General features: G+C 45.3%; 1 protein-coding gene across 1 annotated transcript; it reads left to right on the top strand.

The window, feature by feature from the left end:
* Positions 1–6432: 6432 nt before the first annotated feature.
* Positions 6433–15311, top strand: PNPO (pyridoxamine 5'-phosphate oxidase). The gene is made up of 7 exons (XM_035137046.2): positions 6433–6601; positions 7731–7855; positions 7972–8071; positions 8808–8861; positions 10036–10164; positions 11267–11337; positions 12240–15311. The coding sequence occupies exons 1-7, from the start codon at positions 6476–6478 to the stop codon at positions 12403–12405; spliced, it is 771 nt and encodes a 256-aa protein (XP_034992937.2). The 5' UTR covers positions 6433–6475; the 3' UTR covers positions 12406–15311.
* Positions 15312–21222: the final 5911 nt, after the last annotated feature.

Raw genomic sequence — 21222 nt, 5'->3', positions numbered from 1 at the left:
GTTCATAAACTGAAGCGTTCATAAACTGAAGCGAACCTTCCCATTGAAAGTAATGGAAAGTGAATTAATCCGTTCCAGATGGGTCCGCAGCGTTCGTAAACCGAAAATTCGTAAACCGAGGTGTTCATAAACCGGCGTTCCACTGTAAATATTTTCTTGGTTTTATGCACCAACCTTGACCTTTTGATGGCCGCCGTGTTTTGTCTTGTTCTTGTAATTTTTGTGGTTCTTGTACTTTTTTTGCTTCTTGTTCTTGTACTTTTTTTGCTTCTTGCTCTTGTACTTTTTTTGCTTCTTGCTCTTGTACTTTTTTTGCTTCTTGTTCTCTTTTTCCTTCTAGTTCTTGTACCCTTCGTTGTTCTTGTTCTTGTACTTTTCTTTGTTCTTGTTCTTGTTCTTGCTCTTTTTCTTTTTCTTGTTCTTTCTTTTGCTTTTGCTCTTCCTCTTCATCGTCGTCATCCTCCTCATGCTCCAGTATATAAGCAACTACCAAAACAGCAAGCATGCCTGAATAAGTTGCCCACCTGACCAGGTACGACTGTAAGAAGCTGCCCTCAGTTAAACCACCCCACGTGCATAGAGGGATTTGGAGGGAAAATGCTGCTCCATTATTCAACCCAAAGCATCACTACAAAGCCATGGGTGGCAGAGGGATGGCAGCTGTATTCTCAAATAAGTTTGTAATGTGCAAAAGTGCTATGCTGGCTAAGCAGCTATCTAAGGCAAGAGCTTTATTTTGCATCTTGTTCCACATGACACTTCTGATCCAGCCAACTGGGCTTCTCAGCCACTTCCCACAAGTAAATCATGTGGACACAGTAGGATGGCTACTCCCAGACAGAGTCTGGATGCAGACTATATATTTTAAGTACCCTTCAAGTGCATTCTCCCTCCTTCAAAGAATTATGGGCACTGTAGTTTGTAAATTATGGTGCCCATAATTATCTGATTGCTCTTTAAAGGTATAGCGTGTGCACAGCCAGAGAGAGGAACCCTGCTACTACTGTTCCACAATATCAAAAAATATCAGCCTTGATTCTTCCAAATTTAGAGCAAGCTTCAGTTGCCATCAGCCATTAGCCTGCCTGCTACAGTCAGGCCTCTTTGCACACTTACGAAAACAGATGAGGAGGAGATAAGGTTGTTCCACATACTGTCTCCACCATGTTCTATTACATTTTATTACATTTCTATATGTGCTGGAAGCCGCCCAGAGTGGCTGGGGAAACCCAGCCAGATAGGCAGGGTATAATAATAATAATAATAATCATCATCATCATCATGCCAGTTAGACTCTTGCACAGATTGCCTGGAGCAAACTGCTGTTCCAGGATAGGACCTGCAGGGGGGGGGGAATAGGACCACGGTCAGCTCACAGAGGAGCTGGATTGAGTCAGGCTGAATGCAAGACACCCAGTGGTAGCAAGCTAACCGAGGCTGTGGACACATTTCCAGCTTGCAATGCAAATGGGTGGTTCTTTCTCTAAATTTGGAGAAAAGCTGGTTTGAGGGGAAACGCTTCAAAAAACCGTGTTTCATAAGAAACGATAGGAGAGATTGCAGCTAATGTGACGTGTGCACGCTGCTTCGCAAGCACACTGGATGCAGGGCAAATGGGCTGGATGCTTTAAAGACTTGGATGCTCCCAACTCCACGGGAAACTGTCGGTGCTTAAGGGAGCCATGCTTTGTTCCTCAGGTCCTGGCTCTGACAAAGCTGAGGAACATTCTGCTTTTCCCCAGGCCACAGGGAGGTGTCTTTCTGCACTGCTGAGGGTTCTGAGGACATATTCTGAGGCTTGGTCAGGGCCATCTCCTGGAGGTGAAGGCTTCATTAACTCCTGGGGAACCCCTCTGCTGAAAACCTCCAGTGGGGTGGTAGCTTCTGGAGGTCTTTCAGAGGATGGGCCCTGTGTCCAAGTCTTCCCCAGCCCCCAGGGTTCTGACTTCTGAGCCATGTCACCTGGACAGTCCTGTGTTGCATATGCTCCACAAGGAGCCACTGCAGCTTACTGGGAGGGAGAGAGGTGACTTACTGGGAGGGAGGGAGCACAACGTAAGCGCATTGGTGAAGCCAATCCAGTGCTCCCGCCAGTACGTTTGCAGCTCACTGACCTCACAAGCCTTTTCCCTCTTGGTAAGCTGCAGTGATATCAGTGATGGGGGGGTCCAGGTAAATGCTGTCACCCCACTAACTGCTACTGCCAGTCCCATGGGGCAAACAACTGACATGTGAATGGGGCTGGGCTATCAGAGCGTTCTGGGTTGAGTGTGCCAAAAACACAGGGGTTTCACTTCTACAGCAGTGAGGAAGGGGATAGTTGTTTGTACTTAGGACTTCTCGGTTCTTATTTCTGGGGGCTTCCAGCCGCATAGGTGTGGGGGTAGGTATGGGGTCCGGGACATCATCTTTGCAGCAGCTCCAGGCCATTTTTAGCTCTACCCCATCCTCCTTCGTAGAAACATCCTCCTTTTTCTCTTGGCAGAAAGGAAACCTCCCAGGCCCTCTGGTTCAGAGGCTATTGCCTGGTATCCCTCTTCTGCTGCGTCAATGTTGGCATTCCTCTTCTGAATGGGGATCCGCAGCTTTTACAGCCTAGAGAACAGAGTGGGAGAGGAAAGTGAGAAATGAGGGTTTGCAGTCTTCCTTCCCTATCTGCCCACTTGGAGCCTTTGTAGTATGTAGTGTTTCTAGATATTTACTTCTCTGTTTATTTAGGTTTGTCTCCAGCCCTGGTCCTAATCATCTTAGACCCACTGAAGTTAATGAAGGTGACTAACATTGGTTCGCGTCAGTGGGTCTAGTCTAGTCTAGTCTAGTCTAGTCTAGTCTGAGTACAGCTTAGTTGAATGCAACCCTTAAGAGTTTTTCTATGCTGCTTTGCATCAGGCCATGACATGAGCTCAAAGCAGTTTACATAAAGCAAACATAATAAGATTTACAGAAACCCTTTTGGAAAAAAAAGAGGGGGGAAAGAAAACCCACAGGAAAACAAGGATAATTGGTGAAAAATACTAAAAAAAGACTAGAGGATGAAAAATAAATCTCAACATGGCTTCCAAAAGCTTGTGAAAACAAGGGAGCCTTCAGCATGTGCTGGAAACCCATCAGTGTCTTTAACCATTTTTGCCTCCAAGAGAGGGAAGATCATAACTGCAGAGCCACTACAGAAAAGGCCCTGCCCTGAATGCCCATTTGACAGGCTACATCCTTTGGTGGGACCACAAACAGCCCCCCCTGTTGATTTCAGGGCTTGGGGTGGTTCATGTATTAGGGCAGCATCCTAACTCCTGCTGGGCAGCATCAGAGCTTGACAAAGCAACAGGATTCCAATCATTCCACTCCATTCTATTCGCCTTCTCCATAGTTTCCCCCCACCCACCCATTTCTAGTCAGCATTTCATGGACTCTGGGCATGATCAGTCTTCATTACCCCCGCCCCCCAAGTTTTCCGACCTACACAACAGGGTTTTTCCTAAATATTTTTTTTTTATGTTTTGGCAAACCTTGGAGTTGTCCCAAGCCTGCTGATACATTTCTCTTGCGCGCAGATGGTGCCATTTTGGTTACATGAGGAACTGCACTCACAGCCTGAACATTGGAAATAGAGGGAATTATATTTCTTTCTTTTCCTTTGGAATTATATTTCTAAGCACAGGTGGGAGCAATTTATGGAATTGTATAATATGCAATCAAAATCCCTTTTCCTCAATATCGCCTGCTGGAGTTTTGAAGGTCCCCACAAAGGAAAAGGCAAGCCATTTTAGTTGAAGCATTTAAAATGGTTCTAGTGATAATCTTTTGAAATTAATCCTTTCAGCACTGAGGAGGGTCCCCCCTAGAATAGCTTTGAACAAGTCATAAAGAGCAATAGAACCAGAAATCACTAACAAATCCTAGCTGCACCTCAAGTGTGTGTGTGTGTGTTTGTGTCTCTGTCTCCCCTTCCCTCCCTCGCTTTCTCCAGGAAGAGTTTACAGAATGCTTCAAGTTCATTGTCACAAGAACAACGTCTAGAAAAGAGAAGTATTTTAAGATTTAACAAATTTATTGTCCAGCATCTTATCAAATTGGGAGCACATATGACCTAACATTGATATGCTAGGTCAGGCATCCCCAAACTTCGGCCCTTCAGATGTTTTGGACTACAATTCCCATCTTCCCCGACCATTGGTCCTGTTAGCTAGGGATCATGGGAGGTGTAGGCCAAAACATCTGGAGGGCCGCAGTTTGGGGATGCCTGTGCTGGGTATTCATGTACATCACTTCTTACTGAACTGTGCAACATGATTCTAAGCACACCCAAATAACCTATCGTTTCACATTGCCTGCAATTTCTAGAGGATTCTGTGTTTTCTATATTTCACCCTCCCTCTCCCAGCAGTTCCGCTCATGTCCGGCACTTAGTTAAGAACAGAAATAGGAGTTCCGCTCTTTGGAGAATTTAGTAACAGCAGCTGGTGACAAGTCCTTCTATGCAATTAGGGAGTCTCGTCTCATCTAGGTCTCATACACCAAAAGCAGGTTTCCAGTTCTATTAGTTTATAATCAGACTAAAAATATAACAATTATGGAAATGTTAACAAAATGAAAGAGAAAAGCATCAAACACTTACTCTCATAGAGGACCTCTGGTCATCTAATAGGTGGGCCAACAGAGGGAGGTGTCACAATGAAGGGCATGTCACTGTTACCTTAGCAACCTGGGTCAGCCAGGGGCATTGTTACTCTTAATATGAACACAGGTGCTATAGTTTCTAATTCATTCAGTTCGTTATGCATATTTTTGCTTTCCATTCAGGCAAGATTTGCCCATGTGCCTAGTACACATAGCAGAGTTTGTTTGTGTATATGGGGCTTATGCAGGATGTCACCACAACAGATCCTGCAAATGCCATTTTAAATGTCACTTCTGGCAATGCACATAGGGATTTAGAACAGCCCAAAAGCAGCTGCTGTGCTGTGTTGGCTGGCATCCGTCTGTCTCAGGAGAAAATGGAAGAGTCCGCCTCCAGGGCTGAAGTCAAAACGTTGAAGAGTTACAATGCCTGTTGGGGCTATAGAGACCAATACAGGAGAGATATGTTTTGTTGCAACTGGGGCAGGTGAAGGCGACTGGTTGTGCTGTTGCAGAAGCACCATGGCATTTCTTCTCTCTGCGCTCCTCCCAGCTGTCATTCCTCCTCTGGCCAATGTGGATACAGGACCTGTCTCCAGGCACTGGGATTGCCAGCAAGGGATTCCCACATGTCGGAGTTAATGTTGCCAGCATTCATATCACATATGCAGACTGAAGCCAGCTCCCCATCCAACACACCCTTGGAGATCCTGCAATCCTCCATTCTGTGGACATGACCAAGCATAGACCTTGCTGAGACACAAATGCCAACATACAGGGAATGTGGGCTTTTGGAGAGCACATCTTGGAGATTCTGCCCTGCAATGTGACGCCCAAAATCTTCCTGCCATGCCGCATGTGGAAGATATTGAGGCATTGCTCCTGGCAGGTGTTAGTTGCCCACAAATCTATATGTGTTACTGAAAAAATATAGAAAATGATCTTTCAGTTATGCATCTTGGGGTGAGCTCACCACAGTCTTTGGGCAAAAACCCATGTATTTGTGGATTGTGGGTGCATGTATGAATCTACTACCCTTGATGTGACATTTCTGCTGCCATTTCTGCTGGCATCTAAAAAAAATTGATGATCAATCAAATCCTCACTTGGCCATGAAGCCCATTGTCTCTTAGCCTAGTCCAAGAGGTTAATTAATATGCTACACAGGTAGAGGCGAGGGATCTACAGCAGAGCTGCTTGAAGAAAAGTTAGGAAATAAATAAGATCTCAGGAAGAGCAAGAAGCCCTTGTCTTTGTTGCAACCATTTGTGAATAGTCAGGGGAGAACACACTGCTAGTAGGGGCTTGAAACTGCGTACTGTACACTACACACTATGCCTTTAAAGCACATTCGAAACAATACCCCCCTCAAATAATTATGGGCACTGTAGTTTAAGGGTTGCTGGGAACTGTGCATACTTTGAGAGACAAAAGGCATTTTTAATATGCTTTCAAGCTACAGTATAGGCCAGCCACTTATTTCACAGCCGAAACAACTTCATAAGCAGAACGTGGGGCCGAAGAACTGTGTACAGTACACTCGCGAGCTTACGGGCGCGTTTCCCCTGTACACAGAGCCTTCGCGATGTTAGAGGCAAGTCGCTTTCCATTGGTTTACGAGGGAACGCCTTCTACCTTCTGATTGGTGATAACTTCGTCGTTTCGCGCTCTTTAATTGCTGTGGTCGAAGAAGGGCCGAGGTGGAGGGAAATGGGGGCTCTCGCTTCGTTTCTGATTGGGCGCTTGAGACCTCGTTTCCTCCCGGCCTCTGAATTTAGCGGAGAAGACGCGAGCTGCTTCCGCCCGCGTCGTTCTTTTCTGCGCGTGCGCACTGCAAGGGGGCAAAAGGGATATTTTGATGTTGAGCCGCGCAGGGCGTCTGGGGTCGCGTCCTTTGGGGTTTCGTGGTTCAAGCCAAGCGGGGAAATCGTCTCGTGCCATGGATCTGACGCACCTTCGGAAAGACTACAGGGGGGACGAAGAGGTGAGGGAGCAGCATTAAACCCCAGAACATGTTTCTGCACTAGTTCCGGGGCCGGGGAATGCTGAAAGGCAGAGTGCCTCTGAGCTTGTGCAGAGTGCGCTGCGTTTCTTGGGCCAGCGCTTAGCCTCGCAGTTTGACTTTCGCTCCGAAAAGAATCGTAGCGTAGTAATAAAAGTGTTGTTTCTGAGCATATACAGAATGGCTGAGCATATATAGAGACACTCACTCATCTTAACACAAACAGGTGCTGAAAGTATACCGGTAAGAGAGTTGTGGAAAAATAAATGCCCACTGTCTATTACATAATGGTCTGAAGGCCTCGCTACCCAGTTTGTATTTGATCTAACCTATTTCATAGACCGGTAGATCTAACATATTTCATATAGGTGACAATTTCAGGTGGATGTCTATGTGGACATCTAAAGGGCTTATGTTAAAATTTGTATACTGATGGTTACTGTACCTACCTGCAGTGTAGTCTATCATTACTGGCATATTATTACCGGTACTTGCTGTTTTTATTTTTTCCTCTTCTCTCTTTTTATTTTTTCAATTTCCTTTCATCTTGCCTTTTCCTTCTTACTAGATTTGCAAGTAAACTAAAAATAGAACTCCTTTACGTTTGAAGCTGTGAACAAGGGGTTAGATCAAATTGAAATTGCATTTAGAATCCCTTTGAAATCACCGGGGCTTACATTAGTCATGGCTTCACATCTAATTTAGACTGGAACCCACCCAAGACATCCAAAACAAATATTAAGAGACGGGGCGGAGAGCTTTTGCTTCAAATTATTAAGCACTATGAGACTGGGTCCATAAGGTTGGGTGGGTGTGTCAACTGATATATGCAGGCAGGTTTGGAGGAAAGGGTCAGGTGATGATTATGGAACCATGAAGGTTGGGAGGAAGATGGAACATTTGGGGAATATCTAAAAGAGGGAATGAGGAATCGAAAGGGTTGGTGAATTTACAAGAACAGAATAAGTGAGGGAGAAGCAGTAGGATATGACACCCTGACCACATTTTGGAAATGAGAAGTGATAGGTGTGTGACTGAAAGGGGAGAACAACTGGCATCAAACAGTGCGGCCACCTGCTAAAAATGTGGGTGTTTTTTGTTGCCATCCCAGGCCTTTGAGGAGAAACATCTGACCTCCCTTAACCCTATTAAGCAGTTCTCTGTATGGTTTGAAGAAGCTATGAAGTGCCCATCTATCGGGGAAGTCAACGCCATGTGCTTGGCCACCTGTACTAGGTAGGAATCATTGCCTGATGGCATGTATTCTTGTTGCTTTATGGGTTTGGGGGACCCGGGGCCAAAGTAGAGAAGAGATATTTGCCTTTCTACAAGCTGTGTTTATTCCTTCCCAGAGATGGACGACCTTCTGCTCGGATGCTGCTTTTGAAAGGGTTTAGCCAAGAAGGCTTTCGCTTCTTCACTAACCATGAGAGCCGGAAAGGAAGAGAGCTGGTGAGTGCTACTTCTACAAAAAGATTATCGGAGAAAAGTTGAACCTTTGTAAACTGGCACCTCGGATTTACTTCTATGGGGCTGACACTTTGAATCCAGGCTTCTTCTTTTTTTTAAGTGAAACAGCAACATTTAGGATATCTACATTGTGTGACCAATATCAATTATGCAAAGTAAGGAAAGTTGCAAATATTTGCCTATTCTGCTTCCATTTTGCTGTGGGAACATACATAAGCACCTATGCAAGCTACTGAGGCGGAACTGGAAGTCTCATAGAAGCGATTTATGGCGTCTCAGTTTTTGCCAGCTCAGCAACAGGTGACCCTGAGCTAAACTGGGCCAGCCAAAGGGTTATGAGTAAAAAAAAAACACCCTCTTCCTTCTGCAAATAGATAATTTAAGCAGCAAGGAGCAGAGAGAGAGAGAGAGAGAGGCTGACTGGAAAAAAAAGTACGACAAAAAACTCTTCAGTCTAAAAACCTCCTTCCAGATCATCCTTGCCTTCTAGCTTAGGGAATCCAGGTTTCTCTGTGTAGACACCATATGTTTAAAGCACTTTCCCCCACCCCCAAAGAATGCAGGGAACACTACCTCCCACACAGTTACAATTCCCCACAAACTACAGTTCCCATGATTCTTTGCGGGAAGTCACATGCTTTGAATCTGATATGTACACAGCCTTAGTCAGAGGACACGGCAACTTTCTTTTTACTGTTGCTTTTCTCACCATTTGCAGGATTCAAACCCATTTGCTTCGATGGTCTTCTACTGGGAGCCCCTCAATCGCCAGGTAAACTCTCTTCTCTGCCTCTACTGAAAAGAAGTCCTGTAGTCAAACTGGAAACCTCTGTAATACATGGGATGGGTGACACGGTGAGAGGAGCTTCAGGGAACTTTTGTCATGGCTGCTCGTTTTCATTTTCCCAGTTGCTGCTTATATGCTCTGAGTCTTACTGTATGTAACAGATGGACTTGAACAGATGATCTTGCTTTAGCTGGAGGCTCTTCCTCTCTGGCCTGTTCTGTGGAAGATGCTGAACTCTGATCTCAAGTATAGAAGGGATTGAAGTGTCGGTACTTGAGTTTGCTTCAGCTCTTCTTGTATCTAGTGAAAAGGAAACAATCCCTTTGGAGCAGCTCGGAGGGAGTACTGTAGTTATCCTCTCTGGTTTGTAGCAAGTCTGAATTTTGGAACCCAAAAGTGCTATTCATTGCGGTGTGTCTTGTTCTTTCAGCCACCTCCTCCCTACTGTCTTTCAGCTCCCTTTCCCTGCTCAGAGAGCCCCCAACATGAGCAGGCCACCTTAAAACGTGGCCATGGGAAAGACTCCCATAGAGACTAGAAGTCGTGCTTTCCCTCTCTGTGGCCATCTCTCTATGCCATAGAGAGGCCATAGAGTCTGTGGGGTGTGAGTTTGCTATTCCTCCTCCCTCAAGATCTAATGATAGACAGTTGTTCCCACCACTGCAAGGCAAGAAGCGACATGCTAGATGGAACAACGCCATGGGCCACAGGCATCCGGAGGTGTGGGGTGGGAGAAAAGAACCTTTAATTCATCATATTTTGTTTCATGGACAATAGACAAAACAATGACATGGAATAGGAAAGTTTGGAATGAGTCTGTTTTTTACTTGGCAATTTGATGGGTTTAAGAAGTAAGAGGGAATGTTTGCCTATGCAAGATTAAGTAGGTTGGGGAAATCCCAGCGTGTGGAAAGAGAAGAGACTTTTTTTGAGCAGAGCTTCACACAGAAAACGAGCAAATCAGAAGAGTTGGAATTGTCCAATTAAGTTTTAAAAATTAAGTTTTCCATCTCCACCCCCCTTCTCTTTTCTCAGTTAATCCCACCATATTGGAGAGGAGCTTGGGGTAACTGATTTGAACTACACAGCAAAGCCCCCTTACTAGCACATCCTCACTCTGGTCTTGTGCTTCACATGCTTTGAACTGAATTGCTTTCAGGTACGGATTGAGGGCCCTGTAGAGAAGCTTTCTGAGCAGGAGTCGGAGAAGTACTTCTATACACGTCCAAAGAGCAGCCAGATCGGGGCTGTAGTGAGTCATCAGAGCACAGTGATTGCGGACAGAGAGGTGAGGAGCTGCAGTGTTGGGGCTGCCCTTTCTTGAACCTGCGTTGGGGGTGGGGAAACAGTGTTGAAATGTCCCTTTTCATGATAAGCTGGAGAGCCTGGGTGTACGTTGCCAGATGCGGTAACAAAAATAATAACCTGTAAATGGGTATCAAAACTTAACATAGAAGGTTCTCAAGGTGGTCTGCTCGCCATCAGGGATATTGAAGAACAATTTCAAACATGGTTCTGCTCAAAAGTTGAAAGCTCCTCCACAACATAGGCATCCTGTAGTACAGGGGTGGGGTATGTCTGGCCCCTGGGCTTCATCATTTGACTTGCCGGGTCATTTCAGCTGATGTGATTTCATATGATGTTGCATAATGGTAGGGCTCGGCCAAAAGGCTCTCTGATGGCAGTGTCTCTATACCCACTGTGCAAAGCACTGTGCAACTCGTGCTTTTTAAGAGCAGCTTCCAAAGACCCCTGCAGTCATGAAAGATCAGGCAATTGACAAATGGGCAGCTCAGACTTGGTGCGGGAGATGCCAATGTGTCCCACCGGGCTAGGCAGGCTCCCCAACTCTGCTACAGTAGATATCCAGTGTGTATTGACTTCTTGTAGTTGAGCTTGAGTTCTTAACAGCCATTTTAAACACAAATAACTTTTAGATTTGTCTATAATAGGTATAGGTGTTTGGGTTCCTTTTTTTGTTTGGGGTGTGTCTGAGCATCACCAGCCTTTCTTCTGTGAAATGGGGGTTTTTTTGGGTGGCCATGGCAGTTCCTAAGCTTTCCATCTATGTCCCTGGGGCTCAAAATGTTGTGGCTTCCTGGCATATATAATTACAGTTTACCTTGCAGATCATTCGACTGGAAGGTGGGATATAAAACCTTTAAATAAATTAATAGGCTAGCCCTAACACCACCCATTATCCACTGAGCTTGTCCCTTAGCATCCCCTCCCTCCAGTTCTCAGCAAACGACATGCTCGTTAGCCATCCTTACAAAGTGCAGATTATCCGCAAGCCTCTCTACATCAGCTAGCAGATTGGAGTTGTTACCAAGCTCCCAGGTAGTTTCTTTTGGTGAAAAGCTTCACAGCCCTTTTCCTCTTTTTGTTAGTATTTAAGGAAGAAAAATTCAGAGCTGGAAGAGGTATACCGAGAGGCTAAGGTGCCTAAGCCAGCATATTGGTGAGTCAGGCCTCGGTGTGTATTCTGGCCGTTTGGTTTTCTGTATGTTGTCCCCCCCCTCTCGATTGTGATGAGCCATAGATCCATGAAGTTGGTTTCAGAAACTTGTGGTCTTTTTTTACCGTGGTGGATTGGGCTGGTTGGGATAAACTCAAGCCAAAGGAAGTTGAGGAAGTAGGTTGTGCCAAACACCACAGCAGGGATTAGAGCTGGCATCCCCAAACTGCGACCCTCCAGATGTTTTGGCCTACAACTCCCATGATCCCTAGCTAACAGGACCAGTGGTGGGGGAAGATGGGAATTGTAGTCCAAAACATCTGGAGGGCTGAAGTTTGGGGGTGCCTGGATTAGAGAGTGCTCACTGGAAGGACAGATCCTGAAGCTGAGGCTCCAATACTTTGGCCACCTCATGAGAAGAGAAGACTCCCTGGAAAAGAGAGAAGGGGAGAAGGAGAAGGGGACGACTGAGGATAAAATGGTTGGACAGTGTTCTCGAAGCCACCAACATGAGTCTGACCAAACTGCGGGAGGCAGGAGTGCCTGGCGTGCTCTGGTCCATGGGGTCACGAAGAGTCAGACACGACTGAACGACTAAACAACAACAACAACAAGCCTCTTGATCAGGCACCCCCAAACTTTGGCCCTCCGGATGTTTTGGACTGCAATTCCCATCTTCCCCGGCCACTGGTCCTGTTAGCTAGGGATCATGGGAGTTGTAGGCCAAAACACCTGGAGGGCCGCAGTTTGGGGATGCCTGCTCTTGATTTATTTCCGCACCCCCTGAGGTTTGTTTACATAGCTCACACAGCCCTATTACCAATTGGCGAGTTAGTGCTTTGTTGTTTTAGGGCTCTTTCTTTCAGTCTCTTTATCTCTCTCTCTCTCTCTTTTATCCCCTCTAGGGGAGGCTACATCTTGAAGCCAAAAGTCATAGAGTTCTGGCAGGGCCAGACAAACCGTTTGCATGACCGCATTGTTTTCCGGTACCTCCAAGACAGCAGTGCACCCTTGAAACCTATGACCCACAGAGGAGAGGCCAACTGGATCTACGAGAGGCTGTCTCCTTGAGAAGCTTGTAGAGTTCACCCTCTCTCTTTTTTAAGTGCCAAATTACTTGTTCCCCCACTTGCCTCTCAGACATAGCACCCAAAGAACCGCTGGACAAAGTCATAGACTGGGGAGACCTGGAATTGAAAACCTTGCAGTGCTGTTCAAGCAGCTGCTAACTCTCAGCCTAGCCTACCTTACAAGGTACTGGTGAGGATAAAGTGGTGGTAATCTCTGTGTAAACCATTGGAAGAAAGGCAGGTTGAAGCAGCCTAAACATTATTGCAGAGAAGGGCAGTGCAAACTTGTAGCATGGGCTTCTTCCTACACACAAAGCACAATCCCAACCATTCTGTTTTAATTTTGAAATTGTTCTTTTTTATTTTTGGGCCCACTAGCAGCACTGGCTCCTACAATCCCTGAGATTAGTGTCCTTGATTATTTTGTGTGTTTGTCCATTCCACCAGCAATCTTGCTCTTGCATATGCACTAAGCATTCTAGGACTGGTCATTCTTGAGAGTATGTCACATTAAGGAAGCACAAATCTCTGTCTCTCAAACTGCATGTTCTACTTGAACTGTGCAAGCATTCATTCAGGTCTAGAGAAGGACCTGAGCCAGCAAGTCACTGTTTCAGGATGTTGCTTATTTGACTAGCAATCTCATGAGATCTGGACAACAGATGCATAAGAAGCAGGGAAATAAGTTGGCATACATATATCCTCAAGCACGGTCTGCACTTTATTTAGCCTCAGTAATTTTCCTTGTAATTGGGTTGCAACCTGGGCAAGGACCTTATGGATCTCTGAGCCCTGTTAAAAGGTACCTGCCTAATAATAATAATAAATAATAATAATAATTTTATTATTTATATCCCGCCCATCTGGCTGGGTTGCTCCAGCCACTCAGGGCAACTTCCAACACATATAAAAACATAATAAAACATCGAACAGTAAAAACTTCCCAATACAGGGCTGCCTTCAGATGTCTTCTAAAAATTAATCTCCTTTTCCCCATCTCATATATTTAGGCCCTGGAGGTAACAATATTTATGTTCAGGGTGTGACTGCGCTACAGATTTTTAAACTATTCACCCATTCAGCTAACATTTCTCCCAAAGCATAAAACCTTGGGGATTTTCAGTACCCCAAAGCTATACTTTCCAGAGTTTTGAGGTGCTGGTGGGAGATCATCATTATTATTATTAATTACCTGCCCTTCAGACTAAGGTCGCAGGGCAAGTTACAACATTAGAACATGATATTAAAAGCAGTTTAAAACAACTTCTTGACTTTTTCAGATGGTCTTAATGCTGTGGCAAGCATATACAGTGGTGCCTCGACTTACGAATTTAATCCGTTCCGAAGGCACCTTTCGTATGTTGAAAAATTCATAAGTCGAAAAGCGCCATTGGAAACGCGATTTCCCATAGGAATGCATCAGAAATGGAAAAATTTGTAAGTCGAAGCAACCCCATCTAAAAATTCGTAAGTCAAAAAAAACCTATCTAACCACCGCGGTTTCCGTTCAGATGTCGAGAAATTCATAAGCATGCGGCCATTTGCCCCATTTGTAAGTCAAAAAATTTGGTTGTTGAGTCGTTCATAAGTCGAGGTAGCACTGTATATATATGTGTGGTTCCGCATTAGAATGGAGCAGATAGGCTTAGTTCAGTTTCTGTAAACTCACTATATCAGGCATGATTAGAAGAGGCTTGTGCTCTGTGTTGAAGAGGACCCAGATTCTGAAACCAACAAAAAAGAACATTGGGAGGTCTGTTAAATGGGCAACCAAGGTGGAGTTGGAAGAGACCTCCCAGGTCATTCAGTCCAGGTCATTCATTCAGTGCAGAAAATGCAGTTAAACAACATTGGCACACACATGTAGATTCTGGTGCAAGGACTGGGAGTGGTGGAAGGGGGATAGACCAGCACTTATTAGGTGCTTGTAAAATTACAACGAAGGGTGTGCAAGGGCTATACGTTCAGGAGCTTAAAGGGGTGGGGCTGTGTTAGCACATATACTTTGCATGCAGATTCTAGATTCAGTCCGGCTGAAATTGCAGAGAGCTGCTGTCAGTCAATGTGGACAGTACTGAGCAAGATAGGCTAATGATCTAACTTTGTATAAGGCAGTTTCCTATGTCCCCATGAACTAGAAAGGCTTAATGGGGGGGAAGACAGGTAGATGTTCCGTCTTCCCTTTTTGCTTCTGATTTCACCACCCTCACCCATTTTCCGACCTTCCATCTATAAAAGATAGGAACTCTTTAAAACAAAAAAGGCCTGAGATACTTGGGATGTGGAAAGCTGGCCTGGATATCCGATTCCATCCTTACCTGGCACAGTATCTGGGACAATCAAAGAGTTTGGATCCAAAGTTGATCTTCCGTTTATTTAAAGAGGGAGGTGATTCCCACCAAGCTTTTGCAACTGCAGCCCTTCCACGTCACTTGCCAGGCCTCCCTAATCCATAGCAGATGGGTGTATGGTGGGAAAGAGGCAGGGAATCCCTGTTTCAGTAACATTAATTTTGAGGAACTCCTGTTCCTGCCTTGAGATGTTATCTCCCAGTGTGACAACTTACATGCGCTTTGTGGTTCTTCCGTAGACAAAACTGGAAGTGCAACAGTAAATACATTAGTCACTGGTCCTAATGGGTCAGAGATGTGCTTTGTTGTGTGTGTGTGTCTTGTGTGTGTGGTGCTCTGTTAATGTTCTTTGTAAAGGTATTAAAAGTACTGGATAGTATCCTGATAATTCCTGTTGTTGCTCTGTCTGGGCAGTCAGTTGTCTTAAGTGCTGCTGTGTAACAACTTTTGAGTCTGTGCCTATGTACATTTGGACAGTAAAAGTTCAGCCTAGTGAATGATAGTTGAAGGTGAATGTGGATTAATATTAACTTCTGTCCTGATTCCCCACCCCCCACCCCGCAAAAAAGTGTGTCTTCTTTCCTGCCTCCAGAAGTGCTCTGTTGGGGGACATGTCATGCTCCTTCTGGGGTAGTTTGCCTATCTTTGGTCCCCACCCGGCCCTCATCTCTCACATGTGGCTCCTATAATAATAATAATAATAATAATAATAATAATAATAATAATAATAATAATTTATTTGTACCCCACTGATCTGGCTGGGTTTCCCCAGCCACTCTGGGCGGCTTCCAGCAAAGATTATAATACATTAAAATGTCAGCGTGCAGCAGTGGCCACATCCTGGGAAATGGCGTTGGCTGGCTGGCCGGCTAAACAAGGTGAGGGTAGCCATTGGGTCTCAAGCCGTTGCTGAGTTAGTGAGGGGCAGAAGTGTCTCATCAACCTGTAAAGTTAGTCCATCTAAGAGAAGGAAAACTGATCCTAAACCGATACTCATTCATGAGAAAGACTTCAGGTGTAAACGCAGAGGGAAAATCTGAACCCGTTGCCTCGCAGTACATCTTTAGGAGAAGAAAAAGCGCTAAGGAGTAAATGCTTCACAAATCGGAAGTTGGTGAAAATCATATGCCAAAAATAACCCCGGGCCAAAAGTAAGCAATTAATCTTGGCAACTTTAAAAACTTCTCCAAAGAAACTCTTAAGAGTTTGGATTTGGATTTGATATCCCGCTTTATCACTACCCGAAGGAGTCCCAAAGCGGCTAACATTCTCCTTTCCCTTCCTCCCCCACAACAAACACTCTGTGAGGTGAGTGGGGCTGAGAGACTTCAAAGAAGTGTGACTGGCCCAAGGTCACCCAGCAGCTGCATGTGGAGGAGCGGAGGCGCGAACCTGGTTCCCCAGATTAGGAGTCTACCGCTCTTAACCACTACACCACACTGGCTCTTTTACCAGAGCGCTGGTAAAAGAGGTTTGGATTCAGCTGACGAATGCCTGAAAGGAGGGAATTCCAAAGGGAAACCCCTGTGAGTGTTTGTGCCCTTATTACATAAGGCACAGCGGGTGAAAAGTGGAAATACTGGATTTCTCTTCTGGTTTTACCTTGTCATCCACCCCCCCAAAAGCATGCTGTTCTTCTACATTCCACCAGAGGGAGTTAGCATGGGCTTTTCTCTGGTGTGTAGCCCAAGTCAAGTATCGGTTTGCTCTCTGTTCATTCTTGGGTTGCGTCCCAGTGAAACTGCATCCCTGATAACCTTTTGCCCTCTCTCAGCTCCCGGCACATATTTGCCTTTTCAGTCATTGCTCCTTCGCTTGCTAATCGACGGCTAAGATCTCCCAGAACAGTTCACGTTTAATGATGGGATTCCCTAAAGCCTGGGAGAGGGCCCTCCCCCCACTTTGCCTCTGGAAACACCCCTTTCTGGAATGCTCCTGAACTTTCACTTTTCTTGTTTTAGCCTGAGGCTTCACGTTGTCACTGGAGATCAGAAGCATATCCTGAACCATGCAAAGCAATAAGCAAGAGCACAGTGCCCCTGATCATGTGTGAAACCCATGCACACAGACACACACAGATTGCTTGTGAATTTGGGAAGAGGTTCCAAGTTGAAAAGTGTGGGTTCCAGTAAAACTGAGCCTTAGTGCATCGAGTTTTAGAAACTTGGGATATTTTATTACTAAAAAGTGACGTGACGTCTTGAAGAGAACCGATGTAGAGTTGTGCTTAACATTGTTAACTATGGCCTGGAGAACCGGGATTCAAATCCCCATACAGCCTTGAATCTCAGCCAGTCACCATTTCTCGGGCCTTTACAAGGTTGCTGTAAAGATAACATTGGGAGAGAGGGGAGAACCATTGAGGTCTTTGCAGGAAAGGTGGGATAGGCCATTCTGCATATTTCTGGCAGAGGATTGTGTCGCATCTATTGGCTCATTTATTTAGGTGTGAATCATACTGAACTACATGAAGTTTGCTCTTGAGTAAACCTACAAGGGACACTGATGTGTAGGTCTTGCTTTCTCCTTCCTGAAAAAATGTAGTGCCTGGATCCCTCACCCCGGTTAAATATGTTATAAATAGGTGCGCACTTTGTGAACAGAGCTGTAGCCAAAGTCAGTAGGCTCTGAAGTACATTGCTAATGAGATACTTGAGCCCTATAGAATCCAATTAAATCGCAAAGGGGTAGCGATGTGATGCTCGAATCTGTGCTGGGTTTGATTGTAGGAGACTCCACATCAGATTGCTGCTGAGCCAGACTACCTTGGGCCTAACCTCTACCTCCTAGGGTTGAGCTGAGGGCATAATGAGGTGAACACCATAAAAAATTCCTGGTACGCTGTAAAAATGTGCCACAAAGATGATTATCCTTTGCCCTTGGGCATTCGAGGAGGCCTCTTAATTTTGCTTCCTGCTCAGCTGGGACCCTGGAGCAGAACTGCAGGACTCTTGGCCTCTCCTTCAATCTACACAGTGAGATATTTGCAAAGAGGAAATGCTGGGCCTCTTAATATCAGAGGAGAGGGACGGGAAGCTGGTAGTTTAATTCTCCACCAGGATTTGCATCTCATGCCTGCATTCAAACAGGGCTGTTAAGCCTTGTGACTATATACCTTGGTTTTGGTTTGGGAGCATCTGCTAGTGGTTCAGAGCCAGGAAGAAAGGAACTTTCTCTGCTGCTTCTGGAAGACAAGCAATAGCAAGGGTGTCTCTCCCCAGACACCGAATACAAACTGCATAAGAAACAGATGGAGTAACAAACATATTGGTTCTGTACTGCAAGTTCATCCTTTGAGTGAGCACCCAAGTAGGCCCATTTGCCAGGCAAGACAGCGTCATGCTGTGAGGGCAAGGGAGACACACACATTTTCAGTGTTCCTTGTGTGCAATAGCATGATGCATACCACAACGCACACAAATGCCTGGTTATTAAACCCTAGTCTGTACATGCAAACAGTGGTGCAGAAGAGAGAGAATGGGCTGAAAACACTTTGGATTGCAGGTAGGTGACCGTCCCTCTGTTAAAACTTCCTTCAAACAGAAATCCACCAGAGCAGACAAAGGGCTGTATTTGTCTTCCTGCTCTGCTGACTTTCTGTTTGCAGGGTTGTATTTTCACTTGTTAGGATTTCTCCCTGAGATATGTACAGTTCTAGAAAGGATAGGTGCGTGTGTCTCAGCTCAAGGTGAGTGCCTTTCACTTCCAGGTGGCCACTTAAAGAGATTTGGGGCTAGAAGAGTTTATCAGTCAGAGTTGTGCCTTGTACCCCTGATGCTGCCATTCCTGTTGTTGGGAGAGCATCAGGGATCATTCATTTAGTAACCGAATGGTTAATTCTGTTTACTATTAGCCAGCCAGAGAGTTCCAGAAAAACGTCTACTTCTGCTTCATTTACTATGCAAAAGCCTTTGACTCTGTCGACCACAGCAAACTATGGCAAGTTCTTAAAGAAATGGGAGTGCCTGATCACCTCATCTGTCTCCTGAGAAATCTCCATGTGGGACAAGAAGCTACAGTTAGAACTGGACATGGAACAACTGATTGGTTCAAAATTGGGAAAAGGAGTATGACAAGGTTGTATATTGTCTCCCTGCTTATTTAACTTATATGCAGAATTCATCATGCGAAAGGCTGGACTAGATGAATCCCAAGCCGGAATTAAGATTGCCGGAAGAAATATCAACAACCTCAGATATGCAGATGACACAACCTTGATGGCAGAAAGTGAGGAGGAATTAAAGAACCTTTTGATGAGGGTGAAAGAGGAGAGTGCAAAATATGGTCTGAAGCTCAACATAAAAAAACCCCAAGATCACAGCCACTGGTCCCATCACCTCCTGGCAAATAGAAGGGGAAGAAATGGAGGCAGTGAGAGATTTTACTTTCTTGGGTTCCATGATCACTGCAGATGGTGACAGCAGCCACGAAATTAAAAGACACCTGCTTCTTGGGAGAAAAGCAATGACAAACCTAGACAGCATCTTAAAAAGCAGAGACATCACCTTGCCTACAAAGGTCCGTATAATTAAAGCTATGGTTTTCCCAGTAGTGATGTATGGAAGTGAGAGCTGGACCATAAAGAAGGCTGATCGCCGAAGAATTGATGCTTTTGAATTATGGTGCTGGAGGAGACTCTTGAGAGTCCCATGGACTACAAGAAGATCAAACCTATCCATTCTGAAGGAAATCAGCCCTGAGTGCTCACTGGAAGGACAGATCGTGAAGCTGAGGCTCCAATACTTTGGCCACCTCATGAGAAGAGAAGACTTCCTGGAAAAGACCCTGATGTTGGGAAAGATTGAGGGCACAAGGAGAAGGGGACAACAAAGGACGAGATGGTTGGACAGTGTTCTTGAAGCTACGAACATGAGTTTGACCAAACTGCGGGAGGCAGTGCAAGACAGGAGTGCCTGGCGTGCTATGGTCCATGGGGTCACGAAGAGTCGGACACGACTAAACGACTAAACAACAAATTAGCTAGCCAACCAGGAGGGTATTGGTTGGGGAGGTGTTGCCTAGCAACCAGTCCGAATAGCATGATATTTGCTGAGGTAACTCCTACTCTGATTGGCTGTGGAGGTCTGAGGGAGTTTTCCTTATATGTTCGTTATGTTAGCTATAAACAAGGGCTGTAAATAAGACAAAAAACCTCTCTGTTCGTTTCTCATATTTTTTGTGCCCCTAACACAAAGAGGAAATAAAGGTAGATGGAGGGGACTGAAGATGCATCTGGACGCAACTGAATAAACCCTTTTGTAGCCTCTAAAGCAGGAATAGCTTCATAAAGAACCTGTTTGAAACACACACACACAGAGTTGGGTGGGGTCATCTTTGAAACTAAACAGAAATAAAACGGGGACATTTCAGTGTAAAGAAAGGCTATATTGTATGGACGTGTTCTGTATTGAATTCTCAGACGTACAACCCTGCCCAAAGGGGATTGTATTTCCTGCAGCTGCCACTGTCCTTAGAATCTATTACCAAAACAGAACACAGTAAGTTCTTTTGTCCCAGGATGAATTGACCTACTGCACTCTTGATAGCATTGGGAGATCAAGGTCTAAGGATGAGCTGACCATGGAAACAACTCATCTCTCACCCCTGCCATTGGGTGTGCTGCTGTGATGTCACAGAATAATCACAAATTAATTAAAGAGAAGGCTATATCATAGAATGGTGGGAAACAGTCCGGCCACTTTAAATAATATGAAAGATCAGTGGGAGAAAGAAGACAAAGAGGAGCTAGGGGGCAGCGGGGATTCCTAAGGATAGATAGATCTGGGGGCTGATGATATGAAAGGTGGTCAGGGAGAGAAGGCAGCTAACATATTGGCTCAAAATAGGTAGTCAAAACCTAGCTGTAGGTTCTTAATCATGTAAAATCAGCCCTTCCCTTAAATCACATAACATTGTTTCTTTCTCATGTTATGATCACAACACTGTCTTGGCCTGTGTTTGCATGCAACTACTTACTAGGGAGAGGGGACGCGGGTGGTGCTGTGGGTTAAACCAGAGCCCAGAGCTTGCCGATCAGAAGGTCGGTGGTTTGAATCCCCGCAACGGGGTAAGCTCCCGTTGCTCGGTCCAAGCTCCTGCCAACCTAGCAGTTCGAAAGCACGTCAAAGTGCAAATAGATAAAATAGGTGCCGCTCCAGTGGGAAGGTAAATGGCATTTCCGTGTGCTGCTCTGGTTCACCAGAAGCGGCTTAGCCATGCTGGCCACATGACCTGGAAGCTGTACGCCGGCTCCCTCGGCCAATAACACAAGATGACCGTCGCAACCCCAGAGTCGTTCACGACTGGACCTAATGGTCAGGGGTGCCTTTACCTTTACTTACTAGGGAGACACTCTGTGTATGCTCAGAGACAATCTCATCACTATAATTACCGTAACTACAATTCCCAGTGTGATTTAACAGTCAATCCCTCTTAACAGGGAACTCTGGGAAGTGTAGATCTGGAAG

The sequence above is a fragment of the Zootoca vivipara genome, chromosome 13 (assembly GCF_963506605.1).
Source record: "Zootoca vivipara chromosome 13, rZooViv1.1, whole genome shotgun sequence".
Taxonomy (NCBI): Eukaryota; Metazoa; Chordata; class Lepidosauria; order Squamata; family Lacertidae; genus Zootoca; species Zootoca vivipara.
This window is presented reverse-complemented; position numbering and strand designations above follow the sequence as displayed.

What these genes read in the sequence shown, in the direction of transcription:
- PNPO (XM_035137046.2), top strand. Translation starts at nt 6,476, where the DNA reads ATGTTGAGCCGCGCAGGGCGTCTGGGGTCGCGTCCTTTGGGGTTTCGT. An exon ending in GCCGGAAAGGAAGAGAGCTG is followed by an intron (nt 8,072 to 8,807) that starts GTGAGTGCTACT and finishes CACCATTTGCAG; the next exon opens with GATTCAAACCCATTTGCTTC. An exon ending in GTGCCTAAGCCAGCATATTG is followed by an intron (nt 11,338 to 12,239) that starts GTGAGTCAGGCC and finishes TATCCCCTCTAG; the next exon opens with GGGAGGCTACATCTTGAAGC.